The 14,493-nt window shown below is 50.2% G+C and overlaps 1 protein-coding gene across 2 annotated transcripts; it reads right to left on the bottom strand.

Annotated features, from left to right (window-relative positions):
- Positions 1–192: 192 nt before the first annotated feature.
- Positions 193–6,426, bottom strand: LOC119823440 (cytochrome P450 11B1, mitochondrial-like). Of its 2 annotated transcripts, XM_038343454.1 has the most exons (9): positions 6,182–6,426; positions 5,624–5,779; positions 3,912–4,111; positions 3,586–3,789; positions 3,178–3,329; positions 1,268–1,434; positions 978–1,056; positions 702–890; positions 193–306 (listed from the first exon to the last, which is right to left on the bottom strand). In XM_038343454.1, exons 1-9 carry the CDS (start codon positions 6,424–6,426, stop codon positions 193–195), a joined length of 1,506 nt encoding a protein of 501 aa, XP_038199382.1. The 2 variants fall into 2 exon arrangements, with proteins under 2 accessions (XP_038199382.1, XP_038199384.1); XM_038343456.1 differs by lacking the exon at positions 702–890 and having other exon boundaries at positions 6,182–6,420.
- Between the last annotated feature and the right edge of the window lie 8,067 nt (positions 6,427–14,493).

The following is a 14,493-nucleotide window of genomic DNA, read 5'->3' on the forward strand; positions in this document are numbered from 1 at the left end:
CACAGTTGGAGGCTGGATGTGGCGGGGAGGAGGTGGCAAAGAAGGGACACTAATCCTCCAAAGCCATTCCCTGGCTTTGAACCACAGTCTGTCAGATCCTAGACAAGAAGCTAGCCATGGTCACAGGCTTAGTGTCCCAAGGAAAAGGAGGAAGCTGCTGGCCTTCTGAGACACCAAAAACAGGTCGTGTGACTAGCTGGCAGGCCTGAAAGTGAGGAGGGGGCTGGGACTGGGCACCAAAACAAAGCGGTAGGCCATCTGCACATCTGATTGCTCTTTTGTCTCCACCTTGAAGGATTTCAGCACCTGGAACACAAGGGGCACGGTGGGAGGCAGAGCACTGGCCCATCTCCTGCTAAGCTGCTCAGTGCTGCCACCATGCTGCAGAGAGGACCTCCTGCACCACACATAGCCCTACTCACCCACCCACCAAGTAACCATAAAGGATCTGTCTAGGCTGTGTTTACGCACGCTGCCCTGCAGGTCCCATCCTGCTCCACCTTAATCTTAAGGCCCTTCCCTACCTGTGTGCGCGCTCTGGTAAGCAGACCCCAGGCTCAGATAAACTCTGAGGGTCTGTTTTAGTTTCCCACTTCTATCCATCCAGCCTACACGCAATCCCACAGGCCCCGCTCAGAGCTGCTCACGAGGTGCAGGTGGAGACCTCCCCCACCCCACAGGCCCCGCCCAGAGCTGCTCACGTGATGCAGCAGGAGCAGTATCTCCACCTGTGCCAGGCGCTTCCCCAGACACTGGCGCACCCCAAAGCCGAAAGACAAGTGCTGGAAACTCCTTTTCCTCTCCAGCCAGCGCTGGGGCATGTAGCACTCGGGCCTTGGAAATGCTGAAGGGTTTCGGCCAAGGGAGTAGAGACTCATGTTGATGACTGTCTGTGGGCAGATGCCGAAGGCAAGGTCAGCTGCCTCGTTGGGATGGTGCAGAGCAGGGCAATTGGTGGCTGAATGAGGATCACTCACCCCAGCAGGGACATGATAATTATGAAGCACCAGGTCCGAGCTTAGAAGTCTGTCCAAAAAGCTAGCAACAGGATAGAGCCTAAAGGTGGGGGAGCAACAGGAGAGCCTCAGCTCTGGAGGATTTCTGTTCACATCTGCACCTCCCTCCCTCAGATTCCCCCTGGGCCCTCAGCCAACCTCCAGAGGAGCAACAGCGTTCAACCATAGGAAGAAGAGCAGAGGACATGGCTGCCCTCAGCCCCAGAAAAGTCAGGGGACAGAACAGCAGGAAATGGGCAACCAACACCTACCTCAAAGTCTCTTTAAGGGCAGCCTGCAACAGGGGCAGGTCTGTCATAGCCCTCTGAGGATCTGCAGCTATGCTGGCCTCAGCTGCCAGGCTCTCCTGCCGAATGGCCTGTTGAACATCTGGGTTCCGCGCCAGCTCAAAGAGAGTCATTACCAAGGGGACTGCTGTCTGCATGATCCAGAGAGCAATCTCGGATATCAAGCCTGACCTTCCCAAAGGGCATCCCTACTGTGAAGATACCTTTCCCCTAGAGAAGTGCATGGCCACAGCAATGTAGGACCCTCAGACCCTGACCTCCTCCTCAAACGTTCCCTGAAATCCCAGTCCTGGCCAACACCTCAGCACCTTCAGAGTTGGGTGCTCACAATCTGATCTGGTGCCCATTGAGATGGGCTCTGTGTCACTAAAGGAAACTGTGCCACCCGCATCTACCTTCCCAAACACTTGATTTGTATTGGTGGGCCACATGCCCCTTGAGATTGGCCTTACTGTCCAAACCTCTAATGGGTCACAGCTTTTCACACTGACTCTTCCTGACTGGTGTGAGCCCTAAGCTTCTAGATCCGGAATGCCTTTTTCAATGGTATGGCCTACAAAAACAGTCTCCTAGGTGTCTCCCTGAAGTCACTGGTCTGCTTCTAGGTTCCACCTTGGGCATATCAGTGGCTCTTTATGCTGACTTATTGGCCCTTCGTGATGGGGACCAGATCCCCGTTGGCCTCGTCTGGCCCTCTGTCCCCTACTTCAGGTAGCTTGCTGCCTTCCCAAGCCCTGTTGTCTATGCATACAGCTCGGGCTTTTCAGACTCCCTCTCATGGGCTCACTTGATGGAGGAGAGTTATCTGTCTATGTTTCTTTCATTGGTTAATTAATAAAGAAAACTGCCTTGGCCCTTTAAGAACAGAAAATTAGGTAGGTGGAGTAGACAGAACAGAATTGTGGGAACAAGGAAGTAGAGTTAGGGAGATGCTTCAGGCATTCGCCAGAGTGAGTCTCCATGCTGCTCCTCTCCGAGATGGACGCAGGTTAAGATCTCTCCTGGTAAGCCACAACTCGTGGTGCTACCCAGATTACTAAATATGGGTTAAAGGAAGATGTGAGAATTAACTAATAAGAGGCTGAAACTATGGGCCAGGCAGTGTTTTAAAAGAATACAGTTTCCGTGTAATTATTTCGGGTGTAAAGCTAGCCGGCGGCGGGTGGCAGCCCGCCGCTTCACACTACACTCACTGATCTCTGTTTGCTCTGTTCCTGCAGCCCTGGTTTCTCACTCCCACAAGCCCAGTGCTGGTCCTCATCCCCTCCCAAATACTACTCCCACCATGGTGGGAGCGTCACAGACTCTTCCTTCTCTAGAACCTGAGGCCTCTATTCCTAGTAAGAAGCCTAGCCCAGAGCAGTCTCTCGGAGAAGGGTCCTTTGACTGCCAGGAATCTTGTTCCTGGACCCACGTTTCCTAGAAACTGCACCGCGATCTTCCCCCTTCTGCGTCAGCGGGCAGCTTGGGTGTTGGTCGCTCCATCTGCCTTGCCTTTCCTTGCATCTGCCTCAAGCTCCCACTGACCAGAATGCCTGCTCCACAGTTCAACGGAGGACTCTGGGCTGCTCACTCTGCTCACTCCGGGCTGCCCTCCTAGCCCCGCAGCGTGCTCATGCATTGGAGGAAGTGAGGGCAGTCTGCTGCTTGTGTGGGTTTTCTAACCTGATTTGTGCCTGGACTTGGATGTGCAGGTATTTTCTACAAACTCTCCAGCTAGGGTTCCTTTCCCTTTACTCGGACATTTCATTGGCTTCGCGGGGAATGGCTATGATGAGGGAACAAGATTGGGGGACCCAGGTGAGGAGGAAACTGCGCTTTGGGGGAATACCAGAGGGCATCACGGAGGAATTTATGCTCCGTGGGATCCTGACCGTGTCCACACTTCCAGCGATGAGTTCCAGAGAATTGGCCAGGATGGCATCCATTGGCAGAGCATCCTCTGCTACCAGCTCTGATATGACACTCCAGGACTGTGGGCGACCCTTTGCCGACTCTTGATACACCTTCTTGACACATTTCGTGACTGAATAAGAAGAGAGAACATGGGGTCACAATGCTGGGACAGACCCCTTCTTCATTGTCCCAGCTTATCCTGTCCCTGGCACCTCAGCATCCCTGCTTGTGTGCCACCATTGCAGGGTCACACAATCCTAAGCTCACTGTGGAATCACAGAAGGGTCTTAAGCGGCCACAGCTCCTTGAAGGAAATGAAGGTGAGTGGGTATCGTGGGATCATTGTCCCCCTGTCCCATGGTGCTGCCCAGGTCAGTGGCCCTCACCATGCTCAGCGACGAAATCCCAGGACTCAAAGTTCTCTTTCCACACCCGGCTGCTTGTCCAGCGAGTCAGGCCACTGGGTAGAAACATGAGCTGCGTGGTGGTCTTGAATATGGAATGCAAGGCGTGGACGAACTTCAGGCTGCCGGAGTTCAGGTCGTGGCCAAGGAGGCCCAGTCGCTCCCCAAAAAGAACAAAGTGACTGGCTGCAGAGAGAATATTATCGCTGACCAAGGCAGTCCCTGGTCTCAATGTTCTCCCCTTTCCTCCTTCTTGGCCTCTGCCTTCCCCATATCCCTCAAGCTGGAACCTTCCCGAGGCCACACACCTTCTATGGTATAGTTAAACACACTGGAATGAAAGTCCATGGAGAAGCTTCCATGGGCATTCATCAGCATCTTCTTCTTCAGGGCCTCCAAGAAGTCCCTTGCTGCCATGTCCACCATGGGGACAAACTTTTGAACAGCCTTTGGTGACAGCATATTTGGGTTCAGCCTCAGTCGGTTGAAGCGCCATTCGGGCCCATTTCTGCAGAGCACAGAGCAGAGGTATGGACCTCTCAGGAAAGGCCTGGCCCAGCTGTGCCCATCTTTTTGCCCCTCGGAGAAATTGGGGCAGAGGGGTTGCAAGCTCAGAAGCAGGCTCAGCAAGTCCTGTCCCCACTTCTTTCTTCCAACACAGTTTCTGTGTGTTGGACAGAGGTCACTAAGTCTAAGGTGGACTTGGAATAGCCACACCCATGGAGAAAGGAGGCTGGGCTGTCAAGCTCTGCCCACCTGACCCACACCACCTCCCCACAGAGGAGAAGCCCTGGCTGAGTTCCCCCACCCTGTCAGCACTGTGGAGTGTGTGCTGTCTGAGTCCTCAGCACCTGCCTGTCTCAGCTAAGGGATCCCATCCTCCCTAAGGCAGGAAGACAGCAGAGGACCCCTTACAACACGCACACACTACAGCCCAGGACACAGGGTTCCCATGGAGATTCTCCAATGAATGACAGCAGGAGTTTGCCTCCTGCGCCACACATGCAGAAGGCCTGCCCATTGGATTTCTAAAACCCACAACAATTGCCAGTGACCACATGCACATGCACGCGTGCCCACACAGGACCTCAAAAACACGTGTGGACACTTTAGTCCCTGTGTGCATAAGCCTAAGAGAACAGCCATGGACAGCGAGGCAAATACACAGTCATTCAGAGAGTGAAGTCCTAAATCTGGACATACTGTCACACTTTCAGATAAATACTAACAAATTAAACACCACAAATAGACAGATGCAAGACACATGCACATATATGTACACATGGCTCTGCCCACTGCCTGTTGAGCATGTCCTTGCTTCCAGATGGTTTCAGTCAAGGTTCCAAGGAACTCATTTCTCTAAACCATGACTAAGAAAATACTGCTCTTTGTGTGGTCTCAGGTAGCTGTCCACCATCTGACTTCCTTTATACTCCCAGTAGTAATAACCCCTTTGCGGCTCATGTAGCCTAAGTCACCAGGAGACCCCCCCCCCCCCGATCGTCTCTCTAGATGTGCATCTAGCTGCAGAAGGAATCTCTCCCCTCTCTCACCACACCATTCAATGTTTGATTGTGAGCCCACAAGAGCCACCAACTTTCTGCTCTCCACCCCTGCCTGTTCTTCATTTGGAGGGCTGTCTATCCCAGATCTCTGTGAGCGATGGCTCTCCAAGGGAAGCAAACCTGCCTGCTACACATCAGGATGTGACAGAAGATGTCTATGACCCTGAGTCAGTGGCTCCCCCGCCACACACACACACTTTCTTGGAGCATTGCTATATGCTATTGGAAGGAGAGCCATACCCCGGGAAAGACCTCAAAGCAAGTACTGGATGGAGAATCATAGCTTCTCTCACACCTATGTGGCTGTCTCCCTCCTCCCCAGACTCACAAACTACACGGCATGGTACCAATCTATGCTTGGCAGTGACTAGTCTTCACATTCACCCCAGCCATTCTGGCATCCTGTGTTCAGAACTACAGTCTCACCTCCCTCCTCATTCCCAATGTCCACTCACAGCAAGAACACGCCACGTCTCAGGCCACGGTGTTCTCTGTGGGCCACCCAGGGTTCCAAGGTCATGCGGCAGGGCTGTTGTCTGTCTGCCTGAAATACCTTCTCAGCATCCTCTGGCAGCATCACAGACACAATCTGGGTTCTCCCTATGCTGTACCTATGGAGTGAAGAACAGCGCCTTCCTGTGGGGGGAACGTCCTCCACCTGAGCGCCCTGCAAACCCAGCCCTGTCTGTGTGCTCTCTCACCTCAGCCTCTCTCCTAGCCCTGGCTCTCCCCCCAGGAGGGCTCCTCCCACTGTCTGCCTGACTTCTCTCCACTTCAGCCCTCCTGACAACTCTGTCCTCTCAGCCATGAGCAGTGCCTTTCTCTGTCCATGTGGAGAACCATGGTCTCCATGAGTCAGGTCCATAACCTCCTGTGCTCCCTCCCTGTCTCCCTAAGGAGAGAGTACCTGGTGCATACTGGGGGGTGCAGCACCTCATACCCTGCAGAGCCAGAGCAACCAGGGGGCCGGGAAGCTCTGTCTGAGCTCAGCTAAGGGTCAGGAAGGCCCTTACCTGAAAATGGGCCCCAGCTCCTGGAAGGCCTGATGCATCTCCAGGTGCAGGTTCTCTTGACCCTGCTCCCTCAGGATCTGTATCATCTTCAGCCACCTGTTTCTGGAGTACTGTGGGATGGCTTCAAAGGGCTGCAGTGTGTTGGGGGCCAGGGTTGCTGTGGTGCCCAGTGCCCTTGTCCTGCGCAGGCACTGCCAGGGTCTTGCCAGCCACACATCTGCCTTCGCCTTGAGTGTCATTGCCATTGCGTCTTCCTCTCTTCAGTCCAGGGCCTTTTATCCTGCCTTGAGGACACAAACTGTGGACTAAGAGTGTCCCTGCTGGATATGTCCCTGGGCTTGCCCCAGAATTCTATTCAGGGCGGATGGCTCTGCTGGAGGTAGAGGAAGGAGATGCCTTCTTCCAGGGCCTGTCTCTGCAGTGCCTGTAGGAGGGTGGGAGTTGAGGTCAGGTGCAGAGTTTACATGGACACTTGAAGAATTTCCACTGGAGGGCACAGCCCCCTTTCTCCTCCCCAAGCTGAGAGCAGTCAGAACAGAGTCTGCTTTATTGTGGAGCCCTGAATGAGTCACCCTCATTTTTGCTTTGAGGATCACTAGCCTGATAAGGAGGGTGGATTTTTGCTCACTGTTCTGACTCACATTTAAATGTCTTCTTTGAAATTTTCTCATTTCTCTTCGGATTGAGAACTAACAAATATATTTAGCGTAGGGTAGGGGGATGGCTTAGTTGGCCAAGCATAACAACCTGAGTACAGACCCCTCAAAACTATGTAAAAGCAAGGTCCATCAGTGGGAAAGCATAGGCCAACATCTGGGAACTGAAACAGACAGAGCTTCAGTCCACAGTCAAATGTGAATGTTCTAGGTTTAGTACAAGACACACACATGCACACACACACACACACACACACACACACACACACACACGGAGCCAGACCTCTCCCCCACAGATGTGCAAATATTTATATACACATTTCCCATGCAGAAAAGGTTTTTAAAATACTTTTAACTTTTATTGATTCTTTGTGAATTTCACATCATGCATTCCTATCCCACTTAATCTGCCCATCTCCTTATATTCTCCCTCTGCCCTTGCAACCTCCCCACAAAACAAAATTTAAAAGAAAAACCAAGGACCAAACATAGCGAGCCAAAAGGGGAGGGAAAGGAGAGAAATCTCACCGTGGAAGCTGGAGTGGGGCCTGCTGAGTCACACAGAGTCCATTCATCTCTACTTACAAGGGTTCATTGCCACGACTCATTGGAGTCATTGGTCTGGCTCAAGGCCTCTGGCTTCTGCTACCCTGCTGATAATGGGTTCTCACTGGGGTTCCTCTTTAATATCTTGTTGTTGCATGGAGATCCTGTTGCTTTGGAGCTGTAGGTTCAGCCCCTTCACATGCCCCAACAGTTCATAGATGAGGTGGATGTTGGAGTGGGCTAACTCGTAGCCCTGGTTCTGGGGCTGGGTGGTAGCTACCAGTTTCCTCTCACCATCAATACCTGGACAAGCGCTCCAGCACTGCCTCGGCTAGTTCACTAATACCACCCGAATTAATGAGTGAGGCCAGTTCTCTGCCTTCGGGTTCTCATGTCTGGCTCACCCACACTTGGCATCACCAGGGCCAGCTCTACTGTTTTGCCCAGGCAAGGTGTAGGGCCCTCTCTGGATTGCTGTGGGGAACCTCCGGGGGAGAGGAAGGGGACCATCTCCCCTGCTCTCACACCCTCAGGACTGGCTCACCTGTACTCAGGATGACAAGGGTCAGCTCTAGCGTGCTTCCCAGGAGGGGTGTAGCACCCACCCCTGTTCTCTTGTGTGCTGAATTTGGTGAGGGGCAGAGCTAATTCTTTCACTCTAGTGACCCTAGGGCCAACTTTCTCTCTTGCAGATAGCAAAGGGTGGAGCGGGGAGGGCATATTTCCCTCACCCATGCCACAGACTGCCAGGTGTGTGTGTGGGGGGGGGGGTGGTGTTGTCAGCTCTCCTGCTTTCTTGCACTCAGGACCTACTTACCTGAGTACCCCAACAATAGAGTAGAGTCAGCTCTAGCAAGCTGACCAGACAGGGTGCAGAGCCTGTGAACCAGAGCTAGCTCTCCCACTCCTGGGGCCAGTTCTCTCACCTGCCACAGGTGGGGTTGGGCCACAGAGGAAGAGTTTTTAAAACGTGTATAAACTGTTGTATGACTAAGCTGAGCTAAACAACACACTGTTGTGATCTGTGTGAGAAATACCACCCCCATAGGCTTGTATGTCTGAACATGTTGCCCACGCCGATGTGTTTGGAGAGATTCCAGAGCGTCCAGCAGGTGGGGCTTAACTGGAAAAACTGGACCTCTGTGCTGAGTGTTTGGGTCTTGCACTCAGCCCACGTTCTTTCCGTATCTGCCCTGTGTTTCCTGTTTTGACATCTGTAAAGAGATGAAGTCCCAGTCTCCTGCCTCCTGCTTTACAGCAGCTTGTTGCCAAGCTCCATTGGATCGCCGCCGGTGCTATGGCTGCCTTGCTCTCAGAATTCAAGCTGTGCCCCTGCAGCAGACAGTCCCTGCTGTGCAAACACATAGACCCCGTAGAGGATGGAAGCAAGCCCAGCTCCTCCCCCCTCAGAGCTGCCAGATGCGTTTGTGGTCTTGGCCAGCATCTGGGTCCTTAGCACTGAGTTCATAGTGGAATTTCCCATCCCCTGTCCGAAAAGCTTTGGAAGTCCGATGTTCAGGGGATGTCTCCGAAGGCTCTCTTTCTCCTCCAGACCTCCCTTCCACACCCACCTTTCTGTATGTCACTACTGTCTCACTTATTCACCTTCTCTAAGCTTCTGATGGAGCCCCCTCTCCAGGTTTTTTTAAGGGAAGGCTCCATTTCCCTTTCAGTTCCTGTTACGTCAACTCTCATCCTTCTGACTTCATCCTCGACCCCTTCCCTAGTTAATCTCCCACCTCAACCCCCAATCGTGACCATTGTGGTACCCAGGTTCTCTGTCCTAACATAACAAATGGGTTCCTTATGGTCTGCTTTAAAGATGAGGTCTGTTTAGAATCCATCAGTGGATCACAAATAAGCGAGAAGCACTGGGTTCCTGTCTTTCCCTAGCTAGAAGCTGGGGCCTGCTAGTTGCTCTCAGCTCATTTTAGGATTGAAGAGCTGCAGACCGTCTGCTACGTGACTGTGTCCAAAATCCATGTGTCCAAAAAGAGGAGGGAGGGGAATCTTGAGCCCCAGGAAGACAGGAATATGAGGCTGTGCTAATTCAATATGGGAAGATTGTAATTCTCTGGAGTACAAGCCTGGGGAGGCGGGGGGAGACAGTAGGGATAAATTTTAGTTTAGGGACTATGGGAAGCACAGTTAGAGGAGAGCAAGGACTTTGCTGTGCATGGGTTTATACACGATTGTGTTAGCGTCTAGTAAGCATCTGGCAGCATTCGACCCATGCCTTGGAAATTTGAATGTGGCCACAGCAAAAGTCATAGACTAAGTTGTCTGGTGAAGCAATTTCAAGACAGCACAGCACTAAGGTTGGGGCTGGTTGCTCACTGCTCGTAGATTTACAGCAAGGGGAGCAAAAGATGAACACTTGAGGTTTGGCGAAGAAAGGGTATAACTGGAGTTAATGCTGTACACAGCGAGACGAGGTCAGCGGTGTGCTGTTAGAGAGACTGACACATAAGGAGAACCCACACACTTACACCTGAATAAGAGGAACGGCATCTAGAAGCTAAGACCCCACTCTTGGGGAGCTTAAACATCCAGTCTTTTCTGAGACTCGGGACAGAATGCAAGCTCATTTGGAAAGCTTCCATCCAAAAGAAAGGAACTTAACAGAGAACTCCCATGGCAGCCTTCTCCAGAAGGTCCATCTAGGGAAGTTTTGCCAGTTTCCTACAGGGAGATGTTCAGAGACCACTGAGGCTGTGTTAGAAGGGGCCCTTGGCTGTATCTCAAACTGCAGAACTCCGGCCTCATCTACATGATGCAGGACGCACCCATGAGAGAATGAGAGAGGCTTGTGTCAAGCTTCGAGACCGCTTCTGAGGCCAGGCAATGGGAAGCTCTTGAAATAGCTGTGCAGGAAGTGGTGAGTAGTCTTATGCTGCAATGGGCTCAGGATGCTGGCGGTGCCAGAAATGTGCAGGTCTGCCGAGAAGAGCTGCAGCTGCTGAGCAGAATTTGGCCGATAGAGAAAACGTTCTGCAATCAAAAGAGCTAGAGACGGAGGGCTTGCCAAACCTACTGAGCCCTGTTGGCGCCATCTTGAGCACAAGATTCTGACCAAATGTGGAACTTAAGAATTTGATGTTTGCCCTGCTGAGTCCAATCTTGTTTTGGTGTGATCCCCATGTACTGTGTCCCTGTGATGGCTAGCTCATTCGTCAACTTGACACTACCTAGGATTAGCTGAGAAGAGGATCTCGATGAGGGATTGTCTGTATTGGTTGACCTCTGGACATGTCTATGGGTGAAGAGGTTTTAATTAAGTTCCTCGGTATGGGAAGACCCAGGCTGCGGTGGGCAGTACCATTCCCTAGGCAGGGAGCCTAATCTAGCTACAAGTGAAGAAGCCAAGCTGAGAGAAAGTAAGAATGAACAGTCAGGCACACGCTTCTGCTCTTGATTGTGGCTATGACGTAAAAAGAAAATCGTAAGCCAAACAAACCCTTTCCTTCCTAAGCTGTTTTTTGTTGGGCTGTTTTTATCACAGCAGAGATGAAACTAGGGGAGCCCGTATTTCTCCCCTTTAGAATGGAGACAGTCACTCTGAGCAAGACTGGTAGGAAATGCATTATTTGGTGTTTATTTTTATATGGACTCACAGTTAAGAGATGGCCCTGGGCACCAGAAGAGACTTTAGACTTTTGAACAGTGTTGCAGCTACTTAGTCATGGGGACTTTTAAAGTGAACTGGAAAAACTTTGGATTGTGAGGTAGCTACAGACTTACTGGGGTCAGGGACAGAGTGCAATGGTTTGTCTGTGAAATGTCCCCACAGGCTCATGTATTTGAATGCTAGGCCCCAAACTGATGGCTCTGGATTTGGAAGCTGTAGAACACTGAGAAGATAAGGCCTATCAGGAGAAAGAGGATCTCTGGAGGAAAAGCCCTAAGATTTATAGTCTGGCCTATCAATGTTTGACCCATGTTTTCTGTCTCCTGTTCCATCAAGATATAAAGGGGTGAGAAATCCAGGCCTCAAACTCCTGCCACCATGGAATCAGCTAGCCCCGTGCCTTCCCTACCACAAGGAACTGTATCCCTTGTGACAGCTAGTCTTTACTAGCCCACCTTGGGGAGGACCATTACCTAGACAGGGAGTCCTGCATCGTATAAAAGTGGACAAAGTAAAATGAGCTCAAGCAAAGCAAGCAAGCAAGCGAGCGTGCGCGCATTTGTGTCTCTCTGACCTTGACTGTGGATGTGATGGGACCAGCCGTTTGAAGTTCCTGCCTTGACTTCCCCACAATAATGGGACTGTAACCTGGAATTCTAAACTAAAATAAATCCCTTTCTCCCCTAAGTTGTTTGTTTTGTTTTGTTGGTCAGGGTGTTTCATCACAGCAGCAAGAATGAAGCCAGCACAATGTTCAGACCATGAACTGAAATAATTTCCCTTCCCTCAAGTTGCTTTTATCAGACTTTCTAATAAAAAGTAACAAGAAAAGTGGCTAATATTCGTACTTAGGTCACAAGCAGCTATTTTTGTGGTGAGAAGTTAGTCTGATCTTTCGGCAGTTTGTAAACATCAACACAACACATTTGACAATGGATGGTCCCACCATGATGCTCGGAAAGTCTCTAGAACCTATTCTCTCTGCTGACTGACTTTATGTGCCTTTGGCCAACCATTGCTTTGTCTCGAGGCCCCAACCAATTGTTACTACTGTCTTTCTACTTTCTGCTTTTGTGAGCATAGCTTTGCTTAGCTCACCTACTTATATGCCCACTTTTAGTGTGTAAATGGAGGTTTCTCTTCCGCCCACCAGTTCCCAAATGAACACTCAGAGACTTAATATTAATTACAAACTATATGGCTGAATTTGCTCAGGCTTATTATTAACTAAATTACAACTTAAATTAACCCATTTCTACTAATCCATGTGTGGTCGTGGCTTACTGGTAATGTTCTGGCATCTTTCTCCTTTGGCAGCTACATCACATCTCTTTGACTCCACCTTCCTTCTTCCTCTATCTGTTTAGATTTCCAGTCTAGCTATTTTCTGCCCTGCCAAAGGCCAAACAGCTTTATTCATCAACCAATAAAAGCAACACATATTCATACAGAAGGACGTCCCACATCCTTAGTGTCTGTCCCTGTACATCATTTGATTTACTTAACATAACACCCTCTGGGTCCTTCTGTGCTGATGCCAATGCCATGCTTCCTTCCCCTCTTGGTTCAGGGCAAGGGGTGTTCCCTTATCGATGGACTGTTTTGTTTTCTTTTTATCTTGCTTTCTTTCTTTCTTTCGTTCTCTCTTTCTTTCTGTGTTTTTTTCTTTCTTTCTTTTGAAGGGTTTTCTTTTCCTTTGGCTTTTGTTTTCTTGTTTTTGCTTTTGCTTTTGCTTTTGGTTTTTTGAGACAGGGTTTCTCGGTGTCGCAGCTCTGGCTATCCTGGAACTCATTCTGTAGAACAGACTGGCCTTAAACTCGCAGAGATCTGCCTGCCTCAGCTGTGCTGGGATTAAAGGCACGCACCACCACCACCCAGCTTGGACTGCTTTCTTTCCTCGCTAATTTGAGTGCTGTGCTGTGACAGTACTATTTACGGCAGAGGGAGAGTTCTCTTTGAGATAAAAATTGTTTCCTTTGGGTGTTAACTGTGCATGTGTAAGAGCTCCGGACTTGATTTCCGAGGTCCCTCTGCTCTTCCCTGTGGCGAGGCCAATTTACTTTCCCACCAACAATGGACAGATGTCCACTTTCCCTCCTCCCTACTCGGTGCCTGGGATCTTTCTCTTCTTTATAATTGTCACTCTCACGAGCATCAGGTGTTTCTCACAGCGGACTGAATTGGATGACTGGTGGAGCTGAGCATCTTTCGTGTGCCCACTGTCATCTGTGTGTCTTCCTTTAAGGATATCTGTTCAAGTCCTTGGCCCATTTGCTGAACCTGTCATTTGTTTCCTTGCTAATTGAGTTGATTGAACGCTCTCTACTTGGTGGCTGTCTTTGGAGGCTGGGACACTTCAGGACATGTATGTCTTACATGAGGATATAGGGCTTATAAAATGTGTGGCTCTATTTTTCGTTCCTTCCGGTCTCTAGATTGTCTCTACAGCCGTCGGTCAGTTCCTTGTGATCCTACAGGTGTTTTTTTCGATTGCTGTATTTCTGTTTGTGAAGCAAGAGCTGCGTCACTACCCGATCTCTCTGCAAGAAGTAGGAGCTTAAAGTGGCTTTTATGCAGAGACTGACTATGGTGTAAGGAGCCGCGGGCCGGCGCTCAGAGGACAAGAGATGAAGAGTAATGACTGCTTTTGGTTTCTGCTCCCCGACAACATGGCATGCATGTCCGTCAGTGCAGTAGCCTGTATAAGCTGCCTCACAAAATGCGCAGCCCAGGAGACATAAACCAGACCTCTGTGGGTGACAGCTCCAGAGGCTGCACAGTACAAGAGCAAGAACACCAATCCCTAATGAAGCCTCTTTTACAGACACAAAGGAAGACAAGGTTTGAACTAAAAGCTGCAAGTAAGAGTGGAAATTTTCGAGTGCAAACAACATAGTAAACACATACTGGACACCATAGTCCAGTAGGAGTTGGGGAGTCAGAAAATGCCTTGACCCAAAACGAAATTAAGACACAGCCCTACAACACGGTAACACTTGGTAAGTGGCAACATCAACACTCAAAGAGAAGCTCAACACACGTCAGCAACACTGGGTCTTGTTCAGCAATTATTCTGTAATTTTTATCGTCACTTTTCACTTGGCTAATTTATTATTAAGGGGTATTTTGAGCGACTGTGAAGGAAAAGAATTTGTAACGTTTGTCTGAGTAAGTTCAGGATGGACAAACAACATTCTTGCCACTCTCTTAAATGCAGGCCTTTTCAGCCTCAGCGCTTTGTGAGGTCCTGAGGCTTTCCCAGGTCCAGAGCCATATCTGGAAGTGCAAGTCAAGATCAGCCATCATGAAGAAGACACATATGAGAACATCACAATGGAGCCAACATTGGTGCACTAATATAAATAATATTGATATTAAAGAATGAATCATTACAGCATACAAGGCCAATTGCTTCGAGCCTGCCATGAGACAGTATGTCACAAGCGGAGGGCGGGCAGAGGAGGCGACTCACCTTGTGACTC

Source organism: Arvicola amphibius, chromosome 9, assembly GCF_903992535.2.
Source record: "Arvicola amphibius chromosome 9, mArvAmp1.2, whole genome shotgun sequence".
Lineage (NCBI taxonomy): Eukaryota > Metazoa > Chordata > Mammalia > Rodentia > Cricetidae > Arvicola > Arvicola amphibius.